Source organism: Meriones unguiculatus, chromosome 2, assembly GCF_030254825.1.
Source record: "Meriones unguiculatus strain TT.TT164.6M chromosome 2, Bangor_MerUng_6.1, whole genome shotgun sequence".
Taxonomy (NCBI): Eukaryota; Metazoa; Chordata; class Mammalia; order Rodentia; family Muridae; genus Meriones; species Meriones unguiculatus.
Genome location: NC_083350.1, coordinates 41,206,612 through 41,233,072, shown reverse-complemented (window position 1 = coordinate 41,233,072; position 26,461 = coordinate 41,206,612). Strand labels below are relative to the sequence as shown.

General features: G+C 42.2%; 1 protein-coding gene across 11 annotated transcripts in view; it reads right to left on the bottom strand.

Annotated features, from left to right (window-relative positions):
- Sema6a (semaphorin 6A) overlaps positions 1–26,461 on the bottom strand; it is a 140,253-nt gene that overhangs the window by 36,373 nt on the left and 77,419 nt on the right. For 7 of the 11 annotated variants that reach the window (XM_060377295.1, XM_060377298.1, XM_060377294.1 and 4 more), the window contains 12 exons: positions 25,004–25,123; positions 24,236–24,324; positions 23,130–23,347; positions 20,597–20,728; positions 17,909–18,064; positions 16,453–16,629; positions 15,943–16,083; positions 15,775–15,855; positions 13,658–13,716; positions 11,142–11,162; positions 10,973–11,023; positions 5,316–5,480 (listed from right to left, as the gene is read on the bottom strand). In XM_060377295.1, the coding sequence (XP_060233278.1) occupies positions 5,316–5,480; positions 10,973–11,023; positions 11,142–11,162; positions 13,658–13,716; positions 15,775–15,855; positions 15,943–16,083; positions 16,453–16,629; positions 17,909–18,064; positions 20,597–20,728; positions 23,130–23,347; positions 24,236–24,324; positions 25,004–25,123 (1,410 nt within the window). The remainder of the gene's footprint in view (positions 1–5,315; positions 5,481–10,972; positions 11,024–11,141; positions 11,163–13,657; positions 13,717–15,774; positions 15,856–15,942; positions 16,084–16,452; positions 16,630–17,908; positions 18,065–20,596; positions 20,729–23,129; positions 23,348–24,235; positions 24,325–25,003; positions 25,124–26,461) is intronic. The other 4 variants (XM_060377299.1, XM_021656416.2, XM_060377297.1 and 1 more) reach the window with 3 other exon arrangements.

Here is a 26,461-nt window from a genome sequence, read left to right as displayed (position 1 = left end):
GACAGGAAGTGAGTGTGTCTGTCTCACACATTTAGCCCAGAGGACTCCTCAATGGCATACAAAACTGCACTACGCCATCAGTGATGAATTTTGCCGGAGACACTTGGCAAAACATTTTCGTTACAGTGTGTCACTGAGGAAAGAGCACAAAACATCTGGCCTAAGTGAAGAAGAGGGCTCTGTTTTCCTTCACACACTGTCAGGAGGAGTAAAGTTTTCTGTGCATAAAACCACTTGTATATACTTTGATAAGAGCCAAGAAATTACTTCTCTTTTTGGGAGAACTGGCATGCTTTAAAATACCAAGTCAGGTAGGTTTTTAAGCATTGGCAAGTATTAAAATGCAAGGATAATTGGATCTAGGTTCTGTGGTTCAGTGTGCTCGACTCCAGCTGTATGGAGTCCTCAATCTGTCAGTACAGACTCTGGCTCTGAGGGTCTTGAACTCAGTGTGAGTGGGAGGAAAGGGGAAAAGGGTCAGTGTGAGTATTTTCAGGACAGCCCTGTAGAAAGCAGGTGCTGGAGGTCAACTTTCCCCCAGGCCATAGTGTCATTAAAAGCTAGCTGCATTCTAGTCTAGTGAGTTTACTGCTGATGGAGGGGGAAAAATGACAGATGCGTCTAAGCCTACAGAGGCTGCTTTCTTGATAGTCTAAACCCACTTGTCTTTAATTCATGTTTGACTAAAGTTCTCCCCAACCTCAAAGCTTGGATGCTGAGATAGAAATGAGAACGCAGGGTTGTCCATTTCAACGCCGACTCATGTTCACTTGGCCTTGAAGTGCAGAGCCCACCCAGCCCAGGGTTTGCAAGTTATCAGACCTCCTTCCAAGCCCCACGGGTGGTGTTCTTGGTAGTGGTTCCATCCTTATTGGACTCTTCTGATCCCTCTAGGCCAGCCTCCCCAAACTTTAGTGAGTCATGGACCATTTCTATAGCTCTAGCAACCCCGACAACTCTCGCCACGTTATTTACCTAGTAGTCTATCTCCATGGCCTCCTGTATGACTCCTTCCCTAATGTTTGCCTTGAATTAACTTCAACAATGTATTTCACATGGAAAATTTACACTATTGTTACATATATAACGACTGTCACCTTTCACAGACAGAGAGTTAACTTAACATCTACTGAAAGCAAAACAATGTTCATTCTGGTTAGGTCCAGCTGCAAAACAAAGCTCCGTTCTGAAGCCTGCTGTTTGCTCTTGACTACACAGGAAGAGCCGCAAGTTCAGGGAACTGTTGAAGACAAAAATCACCAAGTAGAGACTATTCCCTGACATCATTAAGAGGATTGAAAGAGAGAGGGCGGGGGCATAAACCCCTTCCAGTAGCACTCGGTATTCCTAAAGGCCACAATGTCCCTGGGTCACATAGACCATCTCCATCCCATGTAAGGTGCTACATAGACCACTTGGAGACTGTCATAGGCTATGGTGTATTAAGAGAATACGCAATTGGCAATAAAGAGAATTACTGACAAATTCTAATACATATAGTTGCATCATATAGGATGGGCATGAAAACATGGGCAATCCACTCATCATCCCCAGTAGACATCACAAGTCTTACTAGAAACTTATTTCCCAAACTAATTACACACTGATTAAAATACTGTCCACAGTTAACTATTCATTTTATTTTAATTTAAATGCTGCTTGTACTTCTTCCCCCTGTCTCTAATGACTGTACGGTTTTGACTAAGTATGGCCAGATGATAACATCTCATTCTATCAATTTCCTGAAATGGATAAGCATACAGCAGTTCTGTCATTTCTCACCAAATGAGAACATCCACTTTGCTAGTTACCATTTCATCTGCTTTCAGAGGACTCATGAGAGCGCTATGCAATGAAGTCTGAAGAGGGGGGTTATTCTTCTGCTCCGAGTCCATGTGTATTTCCCAATAGCAGGCTTGGGGGGCAACGTTTCATATTTGTGCCACTGCCACAGCAATGGCAGCTTTGCACCTACCTAAATCCCTGATCTATCTTCTAGCCCTCTTGGGGATCTGGCTATAAAACCACCCCTGCTTTCAGAAAAAGAAAAAAACATACAGAGTGGCCATTTACTACCCGAGTTTGTTTAATTTAAAAAAGAAAGTTCTCATTTCTTTTGCTGTGGGGAGGTGTGGTGAAGAATAACCCAGGCCTAAAAATAAACTGGACTTTCCCTTTTATTTATATGTAATTAGAGCCCCAGCCCCTTTGTAACCATCCATTACCACCTCAATAGTTATTGGATGAATACAGAATATATATTTTTAGACATGGCAAAAACCAAGAAAGGAGTAGTCAGGCTGCATCTAATTTATCAAGTAGATGATTAAAAGGCTGGTCTGAGAGGCTCCAGATATCTAGGGCCCCAGAGATAAAACAGAGCGTTTGGTTGTGTTTGGCTTTTTTTTTTTTTAACTAATGAATCAGGGCTTAGAAGATATCAGTCATTTTTAAAGAAAAGAAGTATGGCAAGAGACATTAGAGAAGGCCAGTAGGGTAATGAAGAGCAAGGCCAGTTACTGAGAGAGAAAATTACTTCATTTTCTATAATAATGCTTCTTTGTGCCTTGCAGGTGTCCACTTGCGCTTTGTCAGCGTGATGGTATAGGCACACAGCATCCAAACGCTATTCCCGGAATAGAAGGAAAGAGCCTTGGAACAGTCCATAGGGGGGCAGAGGGCTTGGGTCTACTATTTAGAAAGGGGAGGCTAAGAGCAATGGTAGCAGAAGGGGGTTAGACTGCAAGGTGAGTACAGAGCTGTGACAGAGGTATGGGATGCATAGGGTTAAATCAAGACCAAAGACATGACAAGGAAAGTAAAGAAAAAGCAGCAAACATACTCTGGAAATGCAGATATGTTTTGGAGCGTGGAGTGAACAAAGATGGGCCCAGCCTGCGTAAGGTCAGTCAGTAGCCATTCGGAGATAGCCCTTGGGGCTCATGCTGCTCACTGACATTTTTTTTTTCACTGGCTCAAATAAAAGGGCATTAGGCACTTGACTCCTCCTCAGAAGCTGGTCTGTGGACACAGTTTCTGCTTAGTAGAGAAATGTGAAGCATCTTAGAAACAAGTCCAGAGTATCTTTGGCTACAAAAGCCGGAGCACGCATGTGTTACATTCCCATGAGACAATTGGCCCAGTGAAAAGAGCACTAGCAGAGGCCCTCAGGAAACCCGGACAAGTCCAGCATCTCAGCAGATGCCAAACACGAGGATGTGACATCATTAAAGCACCAACATCAGGAGATGAGAAGAAGCCAGGAAACCACAGGTTGGGTCAGGTGGAGGGACATCATAGTGAGTCAGAAAAGGAACGAGGACTTTTCCAATAGAGTAACGTCATCATCACGTCATACCACACAGTGCTTGGCAAAACAAAACAAAAGTTGGAAACAAATCATGAACAGCAAACGGAAAGATCATTCAGAGAAGAGGGAAATCAAAATCATAAAAGTCATGGTACAGGGAACATTAAGCTCTATCATTTTCAGTTTCTGCATAACAACTCATTGGCATTGCCCCATCAATCACATCCCGCAGCTGTCAGGAATCAAACTCCTATTTGACGGGGCAAGGCAAGGAGGTTGGTCGTAGCACAAGAACAGCAACCATGTTAAACACCCATGCAGTCACCTCTGCCACCATTGTCTGACGCTGTGCAGACTGCTTCCAGCTTCGTCAGCGCTCGTAATAAGACTCGGGAGAGTGAGCAGTGCTGAATTATCAAAAATCTGTCAAAGTGCTAATTGGACTCCTTGAGAGCCTCCATTCCTTAGGGGAGTTGATGAATGGAGAAAATCCATGCTGCCCCTCTCACTGTAGAACAGAGAAAATGGCTGCAACCCATGCCTGACTAGAAAACTGTAGCAGGCAAAAACAAAGTGATTTTTTTTTTTAAAGTTGTCCCTACTTCAGAATACAGTCAGGAATGACGTATCTGAGGTCTGAAGCCACACACAAATAATGGCACATGCTGAGGCTTGTAGCCGGTCAGGCAGTTTCCCCTTTATTGAGAACTTTCTTAGGCTGTTAAGGACAGATATCCCTCTAACTTAAAGAGGCCGATGAGACAAAACCAGCTTTGTTCTTCTTTAAATAGATTTGGGGCAGGACATGCGAAGAAACAGAAGTCTATATTGAAGAATAATAAAGCCAGCAAAGAGGACACATGGAAGAACAGGATAAAAGGGCCATCTTTACCATTCAGGCTCAGGAACTAGGGCAAGAGAGTGCACGGTGCACACAGGACAAAAGCAGATTAAAAAAATATATGAAAAATTAGCATGGGAGCCTGTCCAGAAAGGACTCCATCCAAAGGGTGGGGGCGGGGGAGATATGAATGCCAAAAACCCCAAGAGAGGGCATGGCACAGATTGTCCTCAGAGTCCCTCTGGATTCCTGATCCCCAAAACTCCAACCCCAGCTTAGATGGGACTCTTGAAAACATATAGAAGCAAACAATTCTGAATGGGGGGGAGAGGGCTCACCAACACAAACCGGGCATTCGAGGCACTCATTCACAAGACTGTGGTCGGGATAAGTAAAGGCCTCTCTGATTGCAGCTGCAGCTGAAGTAGGATGTGTTACCAGAAGCAGCAAACAGCTAGAAAAGACGTGACATTTCCTGTCTGAAGGCCAGCACAGAAAGCAAAGGAGAATTTAGGACAGTTCACAGTACAGCCCCTTTCATTTAGCGAGGCTTCCTTTCCGTTGCAAACGCATAGCAATTCTCCTTGATTAAATAACATATTTTTGTTTCAGCTCTTGTCCTCTAAGAGTGATTACAGTAGTCTGCGGACCATGAGCCCATTCAGATTCTGCACCATGAGAGAGAAGGCAATGCTAGCCAGAGGGAAAGGCTTTGCTTTTATTCTTCAAGTCACTGACTAGTGAGCAGGCTTTTTTTTTTTAAACTTCCATTGCTTTCACGTGCTAAAGCCTGCACAGCATTCCATCCTGTTATGGTGGGGAAAGAGGGTCTAAAAACTCATAGAATCAGACTAGGAGGAATTCAGAGGAGTGGGAAGGAATCTGAGGAGCAAGCACTCACGCTGGAGTAGCCTATGCCTCTTCTGGAGGGAGAAAGCCCTTAGGATGTGCTATGTGTTCTGTGTGGCTTCTCCTGGTGGTCAGGGAACAACTGGGGATCAAGCCTGGCTCAAGGGCTGGGTTGCAGTCTTTTCTGAGATGCATCCAATCGTGGTGCACAGGAGGTTCCTAAGGCAGGTAGGATCCAGCTGGAAGCAGGTACACACTCCTCCCCTTTCCCCCACCCCTCTCCCCCCAGAGGAAGAGGCACTTCCAAGGCCTTACCCTTCTTGTCCTGGTGGTTATGGGAGGACACTGCCCCCAAAGGGTCTGTGCTGCCAGGTGCCTCGAGCGGTTCGTTCCAGTCCAGCATGCCTCCCCTAGACTCATACCCCTCTTGGGACGCCGAATCTGATGTGGTGGTGCTGGGCAAGAGGGAACTGGCGTGCCCTGTTTTCATCACAAATATAGTTAGGAAACATCACCACAGACCACATTCCCTTTGCTCAGAGGCCAGGAGCTAGGACACCCATGATGACCTTGAGACCGAGGGCATGCCTTAGCAATGGCTTGCCGGTGGGGGTGAGCTGTGCTGGACTCGGCAGAAGATCTTTTGGACTTGTAGTTAGAGGATGAACGGCCAGAGACTGTCTCAGACACCAGTAGCGTGAGCCTGGGAAATCATTTACCCTGTCCTTTGTCACACCATGGGGACAGTGACCCCTCCCAGGCCTGGCCTGATAAAGTGGCACAAAAGTGGAAGCGTCACAGTGCCTGATCCACAGATGCTTAAAAACTACTAGCATCCTTCCCTAGAGCACTTCCCATGGCAGGATGAGAGACACTCCAGTAACATGATTTGTGACTGACAGGGCGTCGATGACAGTGGCTAGCCTCTCCCAAATAACTTAGCTATCTCAAGCCCTTCCCGGCAAAGCTCCACAGTGCATCTAGTGTTCCATCCTCATGGGCATTCTTTATTCTGGGAGATGCTCCCTCTCCCAAGGGGTCTGTTCCCACCTCATTGGCCTGGAAGCCTCCTCTGCTACCTGTCTTTTGGGATGCATCACTTTATGACTCAGATTTTTGAGACACTGCTTTTCTTGCCTCACTGACTGAGACGATTCAACTAGAGAAAGGGAGATTTTAAACTAGGATGTGGCCCAGCGGAGGGCAGTGTCAGAACACTGGCAAGCCTGGGAGTCATGGTAGATACTCTATAGACATTTCCCATGAACACATTTAGAAGCTCTCTCTCCATCATGGCACAGATTAAATGCGGACTTTATCGGATCCTTTCACCTCAGCTATCGCAATAATTTATAGAAGACTGATTAGCAGTCTTCTCTAGAAGAAATGAAATCTAGCCTCTCTGTGACTTTTGAGTGGATTATTAAACCATCTTGCCTAAAGCAACATCTTCAACACTTTAAAAAAAGCTATCGCTGGGGTCAGAGCACATGCCTGTGATGACCCGGCAGTTGGGAAGCTGAGGCAGGAGACTTGCTCTGAGCTTGGGGAGAGCCAACACTACAGTAAGCTCCAGGTAAGCCTGGAGAAGAAACCAAAATAGCTACTGTATGTGTGTAATCAGTGTCGTTGGCAAAAAGGAGAACAGACTCAGAGTACTTCTAAAAATTCTAGCCTTAGGGTACGATCATCTTGCATAGGATAAAATACCAGCCAGCGGAAAGCGAGATTCTACAGATAGATGCATCTTATATCCCTCTTCTTTTAGTCTATGATTATTATTAGAAATTGGGGTTTCAGGAAACTTTTAAATATTATAAACTAAGAAATAATGTATTTGAAAAATAGCATTATATCTTGAACTTTCGCTGACAGGCAAAAGTAAGCCAAGAGAAGAGGTTCATGTAAGCAATGAGGATTTCTTTGGAAACACCACTCCTGTATGCTGCCACAAAGCTTCAGTAACATAAGAAGTCCCTAGGACTGGAGACATAGCACAGAGGTTAAGAACACTGGCTGTTCTTCCAAAGGTCCTGAGTTCAATTCCCAGCAACCACATGGTGGCTCACAACCATCTATAGTGAGATCTGGTGCCCTTTTCTGGTGCGCTGTATAAATAACAAATAAACAAACAAATAAATAAATATTTGGGCTGGAGAGATGGCTCAGGTTAAGAGCAATGACTGTTCTTCCAAAGGTCCTGAGTTCAATTCCTAGCACCCACATGGTGGCTCACAACCATCTGTAATGAGATCTGCTGCTCTCTTCTAGTGTGCAGACAGAACACTGTATAAATAATAAATAAATCTTAAAAAAATAAAAGAATCTGAACCAGTGCTTAAAAAAAAAAAAAAAGAAGTGCCTGTCTGTGTAGAAACCTAGGTGGTTCCCACACAGCTTCCAACATCTGTTTTGTTGAAAATAAGTCTGCTTCACAGCCCACTGCTAAAAAATATGCTCATTTAAGACTCAAGGAATGTTTGATTCTAGACATTCCATTCCCAAGTTCTACACCCTACCTAATGCTGATAAAAGAATAAGGGTGAGAAAAGTCAGCCTGAGGAATGGAAATAAGAATTTCCTTCCTGCTTACATTGAGGTCTAAAACATGTTTATGTCCATGCTTGAATTCAAGACTACATTAAAAAAAAATACGGCCAGCCTAAAATACAACTCAGCATCCAACATAAGAAAAATAATTAGAAAGCTTTGTAGGTGGGTGGGGAGGGTTGGGATGGGATGGGGGTGGGGATTATTCTCCCCTTCAAGTAGCAAAAATTTCTTCTATAGGCGTTTGAGCGCTTTCAATTTAGCTGTGTTCAAGGGGCAATTTTACGGTAATTCCATAAGTATGGTTTAGTGAGAACATTTCTTAATATGGTAATCTAGGGGAAATATATGCCCAAGGGACACATTTTCCGTAGAAAGATTTCCTGGACCATATGCTACAGATACATGGAAAACCCATTGGTGATGGAAAGCTATGGCTACGAGAGGAAATTAATGTAGACCAGATGGTAGTTAGGTAGGAAAATGTTTTACACAAATGTGAGAAATCAGCCTTCTTCCTATCTCTGAAGTGTTAGTCTAATACTCATTGCATCTCGATTTTCTGTATGTAAATGTAGAGAAACCATGCATCTGATTTACTCAACAGAAAAGAAAAAAAAAGCTTTGTAACCTTTTAAACGGGTGCTTCGGGTTGGAAAACATGGGCTGGCGATGAAGTAAACAGAGAGCAAATAGTGTCAAAAAGTGTAGGGCTGCCACAGAGGTGAGAGGATGGAGAAGCAGCAGCCATTGCAAGATGAGTATTCTGTTAACTCTCCACACTTAAACCCACTGGGAAATCAGAGCAGGCTGTAGGATTTGTATGTGTTGTCTGTGAGACTTTGTAACCAAAGTCACATCAGGAAAATAGGCAAGAGCTTGTGGGTGTGGTACTTCAGGTCTATAGGTTTGCTGTAATCATTTTAATCAATGGAACACGTGCTATGATAGTTTTCAAAGACACAAAACTGTAGATTGATTCAAAATGTTAACTTTCATGCATCATGTTTCTCTACATCTACAAGTCACCGCAATTAGAGACCCTTCCCACCCTTCTAACTGTTAACTACAACTGTGGCCGATTAGACAGAAAGGAGAAACAATGTCATTTAATAAAGAGAAGAAGAGGAGAGAGAAAGCAGTCAGGGCCCAATTCACTAAAAGAGATTCTTGTACATGTGGCTGGTGTTGCCTACAGCTTTGGCCAACAGAAAGCTTGTACACTACACTAAAATGACCCCTATACCTAAGAGAGGAAATTACATTTTTATGGCTTGTTCTGCGGCCCTAAATTAGCCAGGAAGTGCAGGACATACAGAGGATGCAACTACTAACAGTACAGGTGCATTCTGGGCTGTCCTCATCTCTGTTCACACTCATAAAAGTAGCCATTTGGTCCTTTCTCTGGAGATAAAATCCCGCAAATACTCCATGCCTGGTACATAGCAGGCACTCAAGGAATATTTGCTGGATGAATTAATTAAATCTTTTCTTAGTCAGTAACAAGATAAACATCACTTATTAAAATGCATAAGTACTATCTATAGGACCACTCTTTTTTTTTTCTTTAAAAAATTTATTATGTTTTCCCTCCTTTGAAAGCCTCTCCCTATTGCATCTTAGTAATTTTCCGACCTCTTGATGGTTGCGACCTCAACTCATCTTGATGGTCAATTAGCCACCTAATCACTGCATACTGAACAGCTCCTACCTGCAACAGACAGGACCATGAGCTAAAGCCCCACTCTTCTTTGGTTTCCTTACAGAAACTTCAGAGCAAAAGCTCACAAAACTGGGCATTATCCTTTAAAGTTTTAATTTTCCCATTAACATATGGAAAAATTAATGCCTGTTCCTTAAGGTGGAAATGAAAGACCCACACTTGCTTGGAGAGTGATTTTTTTTTTTTTTTTGGTCCATAAAGAGCATACCAGAATTTAATTATCTGTTCAAAGAATTCCCTGGGAGTTAAGTTGGTCTTGAGCAACTGATGAATGCTAGGAAGGTTGCTGGTTTAATTAGTTTCAAGGTCTGAATTTCTCAACATCTGATAAAAATTATTCTGTTATAGGCAATGATTGCAAAGTCCGACATTGCAAAAGAACAGGTGCAAAGTGAGTTTCCTTCCTGAAGGTTAAGGTTAAACTGGATGACATTTGCCTTCTGAGCAATATTCTCCTGGTCTGTGCTATTTAATATTCCTGTTTGAATCATAGATGAGAGGATGTCAAAGGTAAAGAAATCCTGTAGGCTTATCTGCTCTACCCTGTCTTGCATCATGAGGGGGCTGGGCAGAAGGACTACATTGCACAGCTTTTTAAGACAGTGTTGAAGACTTCAATAAGGCTTCTGATTTATGCTAATCAGGCTCAGGGACTGAACCATTTACATAAAATGACTGAGCACATTCGTAGCCACCTTAAACTATTCTTTGCTCCCTAAATGTTGTGGCTTTCCTCTCCTTTCCATCTTTCCCTCCATTTTTTTCCACCCTTATGTTTAAAGTGTGCTCCTTAACCATTCCTTTGTTGTGTATCTCAAACACACCTCCCCAAAAAAACTACAAACAGCTGAACTCATGGTCCAAATTAAAAGGCAAAAGCTTAAATTGGATACCACAGAGATGATGTCATATCATATTTTTAAAAAACATTCAATTGTTTAACTTAATAAATGTTTAAAGGTACTTTGAAAAACAAAAATGAAACAGCTGCATTTCAGCTCGCATGTGAAGAAGTAAGGCTACTTCCTGAACAACCATCTCTTGCTTGTGTGTTTCAGGCAGAGAACAATGAGAGAAATCCTGTTTGGATATCACACCCACTGCCCCATGATTCCTTGTATACATTCTGAAGAAATCTCACTGGAAATATGTTTAAATGTTCAAACTCTTTCTGAGCTTAAGTTTTGTTGGTCTATTTCATGCTACATACACGTTTGCCTCATAAAACCCTGTTGTCTGTGCCCTATATAAAAATTTTCCTGTGGGGGGTGTTATCCTTACAGCCAGGATTAGGGGGATGGTATTCCCTATCAGCTGAGGGGTTACAGTTTATGTCTTACAAGCATTGTTCTTTTATCTCGAATCTCCATATACAGAAGCATATTCAAGAAGAACCTTCTTCTCCCTTGAGAATTCATTAGGTAGATTTACCATATTCTTTAATGTTGGCAGGTTTCATATTATATGAATTAAATATTTAAGACTTGGGCTCTTTCACCATTGTCTCATGTAAGCAGAATTTATTCTTTTTAAAGCATAGTGAAATCTAGAAATTAGTGAATTGGGGCCCTGAAGTAACAAAGAATCTGGTCTGTGATTAGGAATGAAAACTATAAACTACCAAAGGGTGAGTAAATTTAAGTATTAATATTGATATGTATATATATATATATATATATATATATATCAATAGACTGACCATACACTGTGTTGAAAGACATTTCATAATCTGGTAGAAGAGTTGAAATGTCTATAAAAAAATGAGGATAAAATCAATTAAAAAGAAACCTAAGGTTTACAAATACTCAGGTAGATTAGTGCAATAGATTTCCATGGACATGAAACTGTGACAGTAACATCTTCCTTACCATTCAGTGCCACGAAGGAATCTGAAAGACAAAAGCAGGGAGGTGGTTACTTGGCTGCACACGATTAGTGCGACTTACACAAAGAGTGGGGATGAGCTAGTAAGAACCGGGCCAATGTGGAGGAGGCCCCAACACCTTATAAGAAGCATCCGTCACTTCCTGCTTGTACCCTAAGCTGCTTCCTACTTTGTTCAATTTCCATGGTGACTTTCCCCAAAGACACTGCTAACAGGCAGAGAAAACCCAAGAGTTACCAGAGGAAATGGTCACTGCAAGTCCACTTTATACAGACGGGGCCATGGCTGTGGATAAAGCAACCAGGCCACATCTGTAAGAAAGAACAGTTTTCCTCTTCTATCTGGTTTCATCTTCATGGACAAACCAAACAGGGAACTGTCCAGTATCATAATCCATAATGTTCTGATCTCAGCGGGAGTCTTAGTTGGGAGACTAATACTCCAAACCCCACACACTTGGGAAGCACATCTGTAGGTTTGTGTGCTGATGTCTAGGCCATATCACTGGGTCACCAAACACTGGATCACTTTCCTACGAGTCCTGTCAAGGTCAGTGCGGCAGATATGTAGTGGCCCCTGAAGACTGACACATACATGATATGAGACAGAAGTTGTTCCTGTTCTGGAGGGAGCATTCGAAGAGGACACATTCTTGGGACAGAGGGCAGGTAGAGGCATAGTGTCACTTTCTGTCCTCAGTGGGGACCCCAGAGTGGAGCCTGAGGGAAACAGGCTTTACTGCTGACCCCGGGCGTAACTCTAAATCAGTAGATAGGAACCTCCTGCTTTACATACACTTGTTCTTTCAGTTCCTCTGCCTGAGAGAGGTCTGTGTGGACACTTAAACACACAGTAGCAATCCATCACCATCTTCTTTGTACATATCCTGATTCAAGCCAAATCCACGTTTGTGTTTTTCTACAGACACTCACATCACCAGATCACAAAAACACAATGGAAATGCTCTCTAAAGCAAACTGACTTCTGCATCTATAACAGCACCACACCCTCCAGAAACCTGGAGAAACTACAAGGCACTAGATAATTACGGTCCGATGATCAAACTTCAAACTGTCTTACTGATACCGATGAATAGTCACACACATGGCACAGATGTTTTGGTGATGACACACCTCCTACACCAGTTTGGACATGTAAATATTTCATGTGAAGATATGATAGGTGAAAACGTTGGCTGTATACTTTATTAATAATCCAAATTATGTACAAATCAAGAACTTGTAGATAAGACTGGTAATTGCCCCCTTTCTTTGATTATTCTGTATGTCTTGCAGAGGCATATGATAGAAAGTGGAATTACAGCCTGCTCTGAAATTTTCGTACTTATGAGATGAAAAGACTTAGAATTATAGTCGTGATCTGTATGTTAGAGTCAAACACCATTAGTCATTCAGTTTTGTTCTCTTAAGAGCTGTTTTTCAAGGCCATTTTGAACGCATGTTTCATGAAACCATTAAAAAAAATCACAAACTAGGTGACCCTCCTTTTAGAAGCCCACAGGAACATTCTCAGATCCGCCTCATTCTTCCTGAATGCCTTTCTTTCTCTTAACTCCAGTGCTTAGAGACTGTGTTAAAAACTCTTAATAAACTCCAACTCTGCTTTTAAAAGTCACAAACTGAACACATTTTTCTAAGTGCATGGCATTATTAAGTTCACAACATTAAAGCATTCTCAGGAGAATCCTGACATTGATCAGATCCTAAGACAACTGGACAGAGTTCTGAGATCTCTCTAGAGAGTTCTAAGTACAATATTGCCACTTAATAGCATGTGATGTGTGAACTCAAAGAGTGACATTGTAGTTTAATTTCTGCAAAGGGGTTGTTTAAAATTGCTTTATGCTGATGGATTATTTCTTAAGTTTGTTCTTACCTCAAATGGTTTCATTTTGAAAAGTAATCACTTTCATTGGGAAATATGTTAAAGAACACAAACACAGTCCCACCCAATTAAAAAGCTGGAGCACAATGATTACATTTTTGATTGTTTGACTAAAATGCACTGTAATAGCACATTATGAAAAACAACACAACTGTCATTTTTGTAATGGAAATACTGACATAACTTAGCATTGCTATAATTAATATCCTCTAGCACACATTTGTGCATTAGAAAAATGAGAGAGGTGCCTGCAAAAACCCTGACAGTGCTGGCTTCCATTTTCTTTTTGTTATGTCCACAATCATGTGGTATGATGTTTCTAGACCAGTGGTTCTCAACCTTCTTAATGCTGTGACCCTTTAACTCAGTTCCTCACGTTGTAGTGACACCAGCCATAAGGTTATTTTTGTTGCTGCTTCATAACTGTAATTTTTCTACTGTTGTGAATTATAACATGTTTCCTGATGGTCTTAGGTGATCCCTGGGAAAGGATCGGGGATTGGTCATGACCACAGGTTGAGAACCACTGTGCTAGACCAGTTGATGAAAGTGTCTTTATCCATAGGTAGACACAGATTTAAAAAGTTTACTTACTGTGACAGTCTCCTAGGCCATCTGTATTGCCACGCTCTATGTCCTGTTCAAAAGCCAGTCTTGAGAAAAAAAAAAAATGGAGGACAAGGAAAGAGAAAAACATACAATACCATGAGTCATCACTCTGGAATGAGTCTTAAGTTTCATTTAAAAAGCGACCCTTCGGCTAAGCTGAGTGGTGGGTGTACAAGAGAAACAGCCCTCTGACGCTTATAAAAATGAGTTTTATGTGAAGCTCCAAAGAAAAGCTATGATAGCTGTGAACTCAGATCGGATTCAGGAAGTTAATTAGTTTGTGTGTTATTCTTATCCATTCCTTTACACTGGTTCCTTGAGCATTACTTAAACCTTTAGAAGGTTTCCATACTAAAGCTGGCTCCTCGAATAAGCAGTATGGAGTGTGTAGACTAGAGCGTCTGCTCCTCTCTTCTTCCTTTTCCACTCTTATCCTTGCTTTCCCAGGACCCCTTTTTCCCCCATTTATTTCCTACAAAGCACATATAAGTGTTTAAATGCACACCTGGTCAGTGAGCACATGAAGCCTGTGAGAGGGCGGACTCTGGCTAGCACCTTGCTCTGTCCCTGCCTGGTCTTCAGCGCTCCTCTCCTCCATTCCATGGGTCATCACCATTCATTTTGACTTTTAAAACAAGCACACTGATTTGTCCATGGGGGAGTATCCTTTGGGAGAACTCTGTGCTTATATTTCTAAAATGTAATTGAAAATTCTCATCCGTGGCTGCTTCACAGTCTATCATGAACCACGTAAGAAAACTGCTTTGAAAGTCATACCTTGATCTAGCCTCTAATGTCTTTGGCTGTAATGAAACTCAAATTCATCCTCTAAGGATATGGATTTCTTCTAATGAAAGCCAGTATCCATCCAGTCCCAAAGCTCAATCTCCCAGCAGAGCTTCACGTGTGTTGAGCAGTGCCTTTGGCACTGAAATATGAAGGCAGGGCTTAAAGGAAGCCTCAGGAGCCTCTGATAGTAACTTTAAAATAGTGTAGAAAAATCTTGTTACCTTTGTTCACTTGTTGAATATAGGACAAATGATGACCCCCTTCTCAGTGCCCGCCCCTATCACTGATTCTTTCTGCTCCACCCCAAGGATTTTCATGAAAAGATACAAAGCTCCAACTCTATCAGAAGTCACCAGAGCTCCCTGCAAAGCGACACTAATAATACATAGTGGGTCAACGCTGAAGCCCTCAGATTTCCAAGTCATATTTTACAGATCTCATTAGCTCCGTTCAAGAGAATATTTCTCAAATTATGTGGGTGGTGGTCACCAGATAGTCTCTTTCTGGTTGTCTAGTTATTTTTAAAGCAGAAAGGATACTCCCAGCATGAGAAAAAAGTTCTGTTTCACAGATGGGGCTAGGAAAGTTTGTTAAAGGAGAGCCCTGGATACCTCACTTGTATTATCTGCAATCTCTCTGAGACATGCTTTGAATATTTTTTCCAAATGTTATTTTAGATTTGACATACATTGAGAGAAGACACACACACACACACACACTCACACACACATCACAGGCAGAGCAGAGGGGCTTGATCAAAGGGACCAATTGGGAAATGGCCAAACATTGATTGTGTGCCTAATGGGCAATAAGGTCAAGGTTTGTTTAACATGGGAGAAAGCTTTATTGGATGTGAACACCATGTTTGGAACATGATCACATGGGTTTACTAATGTTCTGCCGTTTCGTCTCAGCCTTGTACTTTTGGTCAATTAGCAAACCCGTTTTGCTGTGGCTGGACAAACCATCCACTAATCTAATTGGTTCCCCACGGCTCCTTTCTCTGTGTCCTCAAACTGTGATGCTCAGGGCGGCTATCTTCGTGTCCCACTTTCTAGGGAATACTTTTGAAGCCTACTGTGCTCCCTTTCTGTGATCTTAACCAGCATGAGGGTGATTATTCCACACTCTGCTAGGTGTGATGCAGAGGCTATGGACTGAGTCGGCGATGGAAAAGGACCTGGTGGTTTTGTGGCTGAAATTCTCATGCACAGAGGGATGGGAACTGATGGTTTGAGGGAACACAAGCAAGCCTTCATCCAGCGTGCAGAGGGACTGAGGCAATTTGCCTCCTCATACCTCAGGCTCCTTACCTGCCGAGGGGTGACAGATGGGCACAGGAACCACTTTCCTTTACCCACCCACAATATGGGTCTCTGGAGGCGATACAGGTTCTGCAGGAAAAAGATGACAGTCAGCTACACAGGACTGCTTTCTAACTACTATGGATTTTCTAATTGTCAGTGAGGCAAAATACATACTTTTTACACTTCCCATGTCGCTCACACCGGCCAAGAGGCACCTTTATCACACAAGTAGAGAATGCAACAAACAGTGATCCGCTTGCTCTGTCGAGCTGCATGCCCACGATCCTTTTGTCTTCCACGCCATCATAGCTGCACCTAGTTTATGAGGTATCAGGACACCATTAGGAGATTTGTAGGAACAATTTCCTTTCCCTTGTCACCACCCTCATACTCCGCGTCTGGACTGGCATGCTGACCTCGCTATCTGATATAGTGAAAGGTCTTACAGACATTATGTGGACATCTACATGAGCAGCTATAGGACATTCATTGTTGGCAAGGAAAACTAATGCTTTTTATAGCTCAGTGTTTTTTTTTTTAAGAGATGGTATGAAAAGCCACGTAAAACTGCATAAACTAACTTGTCTGCCATGATTTTCCATGAATGGAAAAGGTCACAGAAACATGACAAATAATTAGCAAAAAAAAAAAAAAAAAAAAAAAAGCACCAAACGTTCAACTCACTTTTCTGGGTTGTAAACATTCATCTCCTCCAGGAAAAGGCTGCCATTTAGGAAACCACTGCTTCCTATCCTGGCCAAGAACTTCAAGATGATTCCCTTTTCTGATCCCAGGAAAACCACAGTGTGATTCTGATATGGCCCAGCGGCGTTGTCTACTGCAATTTTGGTCAGGCGGTATCTAAAAATGATAGGATCACATTTGGAAAAAAAATCTCTTTGCTAGTCTATCATTAAAGGTCCCCTTTCCACTTCAAACAACTGTGACACAGCTTTCTAGTAACAATGTCATGAAAAATATATGCACGTAAGTAATGCTCTCAAGATGTTCTTGTCCCTTATTTTCATATGCCGAACATTAGTATGACTCCAACAGGGAGAAGAAAGTATGTGTGTACAGAGGCCAAGTTCCATAATAAATAAATATCCATAACCATATGAAACCACTCAGCAATGATCCCTTCCATGGGCAGTAAGGAAAGACTGATGGCGCCAACGAAGACGGCAGGCATAGGGAGTGAGTGTACTTAGTATTCAGTAATATTTTTCCTGCGAGGCACAAAACCTTTGTCAACAAGATCAGAAAACTTTCTGTCCACACACAAAGGCGTAAAGAAGATCCTGAATGGGTAGGACTCAGAGCAGTACTAATATTAGGACTTGCAAGCCAAACCACGCCTGGGAAGGGAATGCCGAGAGACAAGTGTAGGATTAAGTGGGCAGCCTCTTTCGATGGAATTCTGCAACCATTCCTCCTTTCACGTATATTTATTTCTCCTAAGTACCAAAACAGGAACTGGAAAACACCAGCTTTCCTACAAGTAATAGAATATGGTTTCTAAGTTACGGTCAAGAGATTCTCACAGTATGTTCAGTAAGGTCAGGGGATAAAAATAATTTTGTGTTACTGACTGCCACAGTTTAGAAAAGCCTGTTGTAATGTATTGAATGTAAACACCAATCACAAAGGATGTTTAATGCTATCAGAGACCTCCAATCAGCTACAGCTTCCCTGTTGGCATCACTTCAGATAGCAAATACCAAAGTATAACTCCTTTGCGCTGGCACATCATTACAAATGTAGTGTCCCTTCATGCCAGCCACCCCATCACGTATAAAGCACAGACAGGTAACTACTTTCTCATGGGTTTGCCTTCACCACCTCTCTGTGCCGCACAGATTGGATTAAATGAGCTGATCTGGAAGGAAATATTTTTCTTTCTTCTAATTGCTCGCATGTGTAGCACGGGCCTGAAAATACTGGCACTCTTCTCCCTGAGAATGTGGCGATGGGGATTTGGTGGCATCTACCCAGTCTGTCAACATTTCCTAACCGAATCAATGCCCGGGATAGCAGAAGATGTTTGTGGCGTTTCAAAGCATGATCCACTGTCAGGACCTATGGTCACAAGGGAAAGTCAAGGAAAGCCACTTAGGGACACAGTTTGCTTGACACCCACCTGACCATCGTTCTCAGGAACCAAGGCCTGTTGATGATGGAAGGCACTGCCTCGTCCATGAGTGGATGCGTCTTAATGAAGTTCAGGGTATCATCAGGAAACTCATTGGAGGTTGCATATTTTTCTAACGAGGATGACCCAGCGCAACAACCTGGTCTAAAACAAAACAAGGGGCGGAAGGTAAAGGGTTATTTCATGCTCTCTGGCAAATTCTTTGAATGAACTGCTTCCCTGAGCATCTGGCACGAAGGAGACTGCACTGTAGGCAGCAAAGAGGAAGCTGAACGATGTAGAATGCCACCCAGTACAATATGCTGAGGTTTCCTCCGGACCGCCTCCTCATTCCATGAAGGAGCCTTAGCCAGTATAGCTCAGTTTCATCTCCACGCAGCTTGGCTTCCTTCCAGAGGCACAAACAAACCCCAGTGAACAGAGATGGAACTGGAAATGAGTGAGTATGTGTCCCCATGCCTCTCCGATGCTTTACTATTGGTCGACTTGAAACTAACCCAGACACCTGGGAAGAGAGAACCCCAGCTGAGAAATTGCCTCCATCACACCGGCCTGTAGGCTTGTCTGTGAAGCATTTTCTTACTTGGTCATTGACAGGAAGGTTCTGCCCACTGTGTGTGTTACCACCTCTAGGCAGTGAGCCTGGGCTATACAAGAGAGGTGGCTGAGCAAACTAGAGGAGGCAAGCCAGGAAGCAGCATGCGCTGTGGTTTCTGGGTCAAGTTCCCGCCTTGGCGTCCCGCCTCGGCTTCCCTTGATGATAGACTATAACAAATTTTCTGTAAGTTACTTTTGGTCTTGGTGTGTATCAGAGAAACAACAATAAAAAAAGCAAACTAGGATATCTTGCTAGAGGTTCTACAGCACTTACCATTTGATACATTTAATTCAGTTCCTCAGGTTGGTGTGATCCCTCCCCCCAACCATAAAAATATTCTGTTCCTACTTCATAACTGTAGTTGCTACTGTTAGGACTCTTAATGTAAATATCTGTGTTTTCTGATGGTCTTTTTTTGGTACTCACAACCTACACATTGAGATTCTCTGTTCTGGAGGTATATGTTTCACAAGTATAAAAAGGAGAGATTCCCAGTTGCCAGGGTAAACAGCATGAGGCTAAATGTTATGAACTCACTTTTCATTTTTGTTTTCATCTTTTTATGAGCGTAGCAGGTATGAAAGCCAGTTATTCTGGAGATTCTTTCCTGAAAGACCAGTTCCTTGCAACTGAGCAAAGATTGCAAAAGTGAACTTTTGCAAGAAATTTTGTGGCTTGAGGGGTCACGTGGAAATCTCAACAAAGCCAGATCAGACAATACTACAGTCTGCGGTCTCGATGCCCAGATGCCTGCTAGTGCTAGAGACGAAAAATTGGCCTTTACTGCACAATCTTTCCCCATACTATGTAACTGCTTCTCTCTAGCCCTTCACAGTCAGTCTAATATTTGCCAGAGGGATGAGACAAGCATATGGAAGCATGTGGGTAAACACACTGACATGGGAGAAAACCATTTAACACATGTTTTGTAATGCCCAAGTGACACCATCTTCAGTCACCAAGCTTTATATACACATTCTCCTAAAACCTAACCCATCCATCTTAATTTTCTTTCTTGCCTATTTATAAAGCTCAGAACAATCCCAGGTGCTGAGTTAGAAAATCTATCTGGTCCCTAGAGCATATGTTTTATATTGAGTCTGCTTTGAACGGAGAAGGGACACACCAGGAATCTCATCTGACAAGAGAGAAATGGCCACTTGGAATTCCTTGGTTCTCAGTATCTGTGCTGGTTCAATTAAATGTACTTGTAGGTATTTTGGTAGAAGTAGGATACAAGGCTGAAGGAGATCATTAGAAAACAAAAAATCCAGGAAGACACTGGGCTTGCTTCCAGTGTCTTGCATAAACTCAATGGAGAGATTTCCATGTGACGTATATCACAAAGGTGGACGTATGGAGTATGTGATACATGCAGCTGGAAAACACAGGGTCAGGAGGGGAGAAGTGTTCTTCCAGAGTTAACTATTAAACGGGAGCATAGGAAGAGATTTTATAGGACCAGTGTCTCTGGGTAATGGGCTTCTGTGTGGCAGAGCTTAGGGCACAGCTTGGGTAGGGTTAGCACTATACTGCATATGGGTGCAGAAAAGCAACCCACTGCACCAACTAAACAATTCATGCCCTTAAACTGGAGCTCTGGACACAACTCTGATCCAACTTGTTCCTCAAAATACAGGAAATAGTATTTACATTTCACATTTTATTGGAATTAGAGATAAGAGGACATATAAAGTCAGAGGGAGGCACAGCAGAAGTTTCTCTCCAATTATATGAACTTGCACAATACAGTTTACTCTCCTGTCCTTAATTTTTCTACCTATAGACCAATGGGGTTAGCTCTAGCTTCTATCACCTATTATTGTAGTGGGCAAATCCACATTTACAGATGCTAAGTAGAAGACTAAAGCCATAGTTTGTTGGTACCAAAGACAACTCTGAGTTCTGGAAGAGTGGATGAATGCAAATGGTCACAAGGGTCTCTCTGTTTTTCTTATCTGGCTTGTGATGGAAGCCACTCATGTGTGATCCAAAGGATGCTCACTATCAGAGAAGCCAGTTTCACCATTTTTGAGTTAAAAAAAAAAATACCTAAGTAAATAAATATTTGCATGTACCTGGGTTTAGGTACTCGCTCATCTGGAACTGGTGTCCAGGTAGAATCAGGTGATTTTTGTTCCTTGAATCTTCCAGTAAAAACATTGGCAATGTCAAGCATGTCATAGGCACAGACTGCAGAACCGGGGATGCTGCAAATGACATTTCACACAAGGTGTTACACATGTAATACATTCCTTTAGAAAACATACTCTAAAGAACCTCTTATTATAGGCAGATAGAATTTTAAAGTCCATAATACTGACCACTACAAATGAAGGGATCCTAATGTGTAAAGAGAATGTATCTGCCAATCAAATTTGCATCAATAGTCTTAAAGAATAGGATAGTTAAAGTAAACTGGGGGGGGCTTCATTTCCTATTGCCTTTTGAGCCCCCTTTACTTATGGGGTAAGAATTATGAACTGGTTACAGAACTTTCATGAACCCCACAGAAAACAGGCTCCTGCTTTTAGCACCACCACAGTTTGGGATGAAGACAGTATAACAAAATTGGAGCAAGCCAGTGAGATCTGTACATGAGAGTTAGCACAAGGTTTTGTGACATGAGACCCCTCCAGAGGATTTTAACGGGCAGACACTGGTCAGGTTGGAGGACCTTACACAGAGAAAAAAACTTTAGAGAGAACCAGACCTTAGGTCTGGTAAGATGGGGGTATAGAATGTGTGGCCATAAATGGGAAGAAACAGGCTGAGAAGGGAAGGAAGCCAGACCATGACAGGGTTGGTGTGCTAGAAGAAGGTACTTGCTTGCTCCTTTTTCCCAGGTAAAGAAGCACCCCTCAAGGATTGCCAGCAATCTGGCATAACCAAATCTGCCTGTGTAAAGAAGGAAGTGGAGAGGGCTGAAAGGAGAGTGAGTAAAGACTACGCATAACTTAGGATAAAAATAGTAAACACATTTGCCGATTGGCAAGTTATGGTGTCTGATATTATTGAACAAATGATATTTCTGAGACCACAGAAGCATAGTAAGAAGATAGTTTGAAGGCCACTTAGGAAAATAAATGGATTATCTATAATACTCAAGAACTCACTATGGTACTACAGTCACAGAGTAACCCACACTTTTAATGAAAACAAACCCCCAAACTAGAAATGTATTCTTAAATTACACTAACCCCTGCATCCCCATACACCAAGACAGTAGGCTTTCCCAAAAATCCTAGATAGATGGGACCTTAAACGTTAATACACAAACCCTGAAATATTTTATCTCTTTCCTGTCCTCAAGTCTAAAAATCCCTATAGATGATTAAAGCTTACCTAAGTCTAATCGAATGCTTCCTTGCTGCAATATAAGCTCATGCTTTCATTTATCTTCAGTGAGAAATTCTTGACACTTGCCCTCCCTGTAATTGAGGAGCGTGAGTTCATCCCTCGGCTTGCTCTGTTCTGGGCTCTACCCAATTCCTAGGCATGTCTTTCTAGATGCTATCTTCCATTCTTATCATTTTTCATGCCTGTCATCCAGGCACTCATGAAGTTCATAAAAGTGCTTGCAAAAAGTATAATCCAAAGTGTACTCCTAGAGGAGGATAGTCCACATAGAATCTCTAAAATCCTACACACACAGGCAGATACAGTGCGTCCATTTAGAGCTCATGGCCAGGAGTTATAACCCAGAGTGATGCTTGTTCCGCAACGGTGTTGGGACTTTGAACTGCTATTGGCTTTATAGATAGCTGGATGCCAGAGAAAGATGGTAACTCTAGTTTTTTGTTTGTTTTTTCTATTCTGCATATTCACTGCTTTGGAAGCAATTATTAATGTATTATTTAACTAAGATTTCTGATGAACTAAACACAAAAATACAAATGAAGTGATGGACAGTATTTCTAGGGACCGTGCTTGATAGCGTTTGAACCCTCACTGGACTCTTCCAGAGGCACTTGTGCTGGGATTGGGATCTGGGCCATAAACCAACTTGTGAAGTCACTGGAGGTTTAAATCCTCAAGTAGGATGATAACTAGACCCTTGGTTATTATAATTAGACCCTTGGTTATGATAACTAGACCTCTCTCCTAAATTTTTCACTGTAGCATTTTAATAAATGCCCAATATTTACAGGCACACACATACATACACGCACGCACACACACATCTCAATTTAGTGAGGGAAATAGTACAAGTGAAACAGGAATTCCAGATGACCTATAAGAGATCAGAGAAAAAAATCTGAATCCCAAACCTGTCCCTTCTATCATTAATTACCTGGTCCAGGTAAAGGAATATTTTAAGCAATCTCCTCATGTGTAAAAAGAGGACAATAAAATCTGGTTTACAGGAAAGGAACCCCACACAAAGTATTTATATGTGAGTAATATAAATAGAACATATTGTTATAACTTACTCTCCCTAAAAAAAATCTTAATTTAATAATGCTCATAAATTCTAATTAGTCAGAGCAAAGTGCTTTTTATCTACAAATAGTGACGGCCACTTTCTATCACTTGCACATCTCTTCCCCAGGGAAGGGGGGTGGGGTCTGGGAAGGACTTATTAGGGCAACACAGCCAGGGCATGGTTACCTGTTATAAGGTGTGGAAAACGTTGCCAGGACAACGCCACGGCCATTAATGCGAATCACATCTGTAACTGCCTGGAGTATATTGAAATAAAAATGAGAGTCTCCAGGCACTGAGCAGTTCAGGCGAGCCTTCAGGAAAGATGTCCACTGCTTCTCCAGGACTCTCTGAGACCCTCCCATGTCATTCTTACAAACCTGAGCCACCCTAGGGAAAACAACCTATAGAGAAAAGCACACAGGGAAAGTGAAATGTAGTCATCTCCTTCTGAAGTGCAGAACAGGTTAAAAGAATTTGCCTTTGCTTAACACCAGAAACAGAAAAACAAGGTGCTTAATTTAATATTGCATTTCTAAAATCAGTAGCAAAAAGAAGAAAAGAAAAAGAAAAAGAAAAAAAAAACACAACATGGAAACAGAATGTTTTAAAAGATAAGGCAGTGGCATTTAATATGGAGCCATAAATCCTTCAGGGGATCAGCTCCCAGCCACATAAACTCATTTCCATACAGACTGCTTAGCTTTTATTTCCTCAGACAAAAGCACACTTTGTATGCACCATCTCTGCCATCCCCACTGGCTGCCTCTGGGGCCTGAAATCTCATACTTGGAGTGTGAGTCCCCCTAACCATGCAAGCCACCCTGGTATTTTATTTGTGCCCTCTAACTTAGTGACCTTGATCGGATGTCTGGTAAGAAATAACTGAAATAAACATCCTCTAAGTGTTCTCTTTCTTTCTACAATAAAACCGAGACTCAGTTTGCCTAAAGATACTGGGTATGTATTCTCTCAGTGGAGTAACTCAATTAAAAGGGAAAATTGTACCTAGAAGCTACATCTCAAAACACTTAGAATTCGGGATAAAAGCAACCAAACATCTGTTGGTTAGATCTTCGGTAGAAATATTCAGGAGGTTCCTTGAAATTTGTTACCACTTTGACAAAGTGGATCTGGCCTCTAGACAGCTCAGTCTGTCACTTCTGCCCATCCTTGGTTGTGCTGTCACTGGGTTTACAGTTTGTATTTCAAGGTCATTTGTAACAATGCTGGTTCAAAATTGGGTTTCCCGAAACGTCACAAACAGAGCCAAGGACACTCTCCCTTCTTACCTTCCCCATAGTGTTGTATTCTACCGCAATTTCTCTGAAGAAGAAGTAGATATAGTCCCCATAATCCACCGCTTGGACAAAGTATGGCTCTGCAGACAAACGGGCACTTTAATTGGAGATACGTCACATAGCGTTAGAAGAATTTTAATCAAGTGTAGCCAAAGACATGTTATTAATTGGAAGTGCACGGCTATTAGACTGTGGTTAACACTAACCATTTCTAATGACTTCACAAGCGCAAGCGCTGGTGATTTCAGAAGGCACTTGAGCCTACAAATTACATCTTCCACAAGCTTTGCAACCGAGAGTGAAGAATAAGTACATTTTGCAAATCTCTGTAGTTTTATTTTCCCCAATGGAATGTCCGCATTGCCTAGAGGAGTTTTTGCGCGCTGCTCCATCACCCTGACTCACACAGCACTGTGAACAGCCGCTTTCCTGTTCCCTACCACTTCCAATCCCCTGCTCCCTTTCATGAATGCTCGTTCAGCTCTTTTCATGGGGGACTCTGAAATGAGAGTTTGAGGCAGGGAAAGATGAATGTGACGTGTTCTATTGTCGAGGCACTGGTAGTTTTGTTAATACTCCAGAAGCTCATGGGAAGGGGAAAAGGGAGGTAAATAAATCAGCTGAGGCAAAAGATGCAATTTACATGGTTTTGTCTGTCAGAAACCATTACTAAAATGAATCTACAGTCTGGTCCATCCAGGCTCTAAGTCTCCTACGAGGTATGTGTCCCCTCTTCCCTTCCGTCCTTTAATTGCTCACCTTTCAACCACTTTGAATCATGTTTGACAGTCCTGAGGGTAGGGCTGTCTCCAAGGCTCCTGTAAATGACTGCATCAATGGCCAGGAAGTCAGTCACTGTGGCGGAGTAGAGTTTTCCGTCTTAGGAGGAAAAGGAAAGAGTTGAGCAGGTACTGAGCAAGGCAGGGGTGGATGACAGTAAAGGCGTCCCCCAGACTGCTTTCCTCCATCAGGCAAATGAGATAGGACAACTGGGAAAAATCCAAGAGTCGCAGGAAAATGCTTGGCCCACATTCCTCACCATTTTAAATTGGGATCATGAGACATGGAACATTTTTCATTTTAAAATTGCATGGCAATTTTTCTAAGCAACAGTGGCAGCGGCTGCAGCTCAGGGGACAGGGTAAATGAAATACGTTATTTGCTTCACTTGATTAGATGTACCTTGACTGCAATCTCAAGGCCAAAGACCCTTGGACACTGCGTCTGCCACTAGGCCATTGTCATCTGGATTAGGCAGAAGCCCAGAGAAATAAGGAAGCAATTTTATCAAGACAGGTTTTAATTCCATTCAGAAATATGGACGACCTGAGCTTGAGCTGAGACTGACTGGGCGAAGGGAATGGAAGAAGGAGGGTTCAAAGGCTCCAGTGGTTAACTAGATGACAATTTTTGGCCTGAGACTCACAGTTCCTTTTTTTTTATTCAGTCATGTGACTCCTTAACCCCCGTCAATCTAGTTTAAATAGCAGATCTTTGCTTCTGGATTTCCAAAGTCACAAAACGGAAGCATTGTGATATACCGGTGGCCAAAGCAAAGATTCAAGGAGTAGAGAGAGCTGAGTTCCCATTGCCCTTTCCTTAGGAAGTCTCTGTTTGGGGAGGTAGTTTGAGGGTATGTCCAAAAGCAAAGAGAACAAAGGAAATTTTAAAATGAACTTTTGACTCTTTTCTGTGTTAGCAAATATTCTACAACTGAAAAACCAAACAAGATAGTCAAGAATAGTAAGACCTATGTCAATTAAACAGAAACCAAATAAGTTAGACAATTTATTTGAGGCAAATAAGTTAGGCAATTTATAGTGAGATGGCTCAGCAGTTAAAAACACTGGCTGCCCTTCCAGAGGACCCAAGTTTGATTCCCAGGACCTACATGGTAGCTCACAATCATCTGTACCCAAGGGATCTGATGCCTTCTTCAGGCCTCTAGGGTACTGGTCACGTATGTGATACACAAATATACAAGAAAACAAAATACCTGTCTAAATGTTCCTTTCCCAGTTAGGCTATGCCAGGTTTTTCCTGTCATGATGGGAAGGACAGCTAGCAGTGTGACTGCATGCTGGAATGATCAATTCTCTTTACACCAACACTTCTCTCTGTACCCACTTCCACAAACACAGCTGGCAACAAACTCCTAAATAAACTTCCCCATTAGAACATACTCATACATAAAAATCCCACTCAATTTGAAAACAA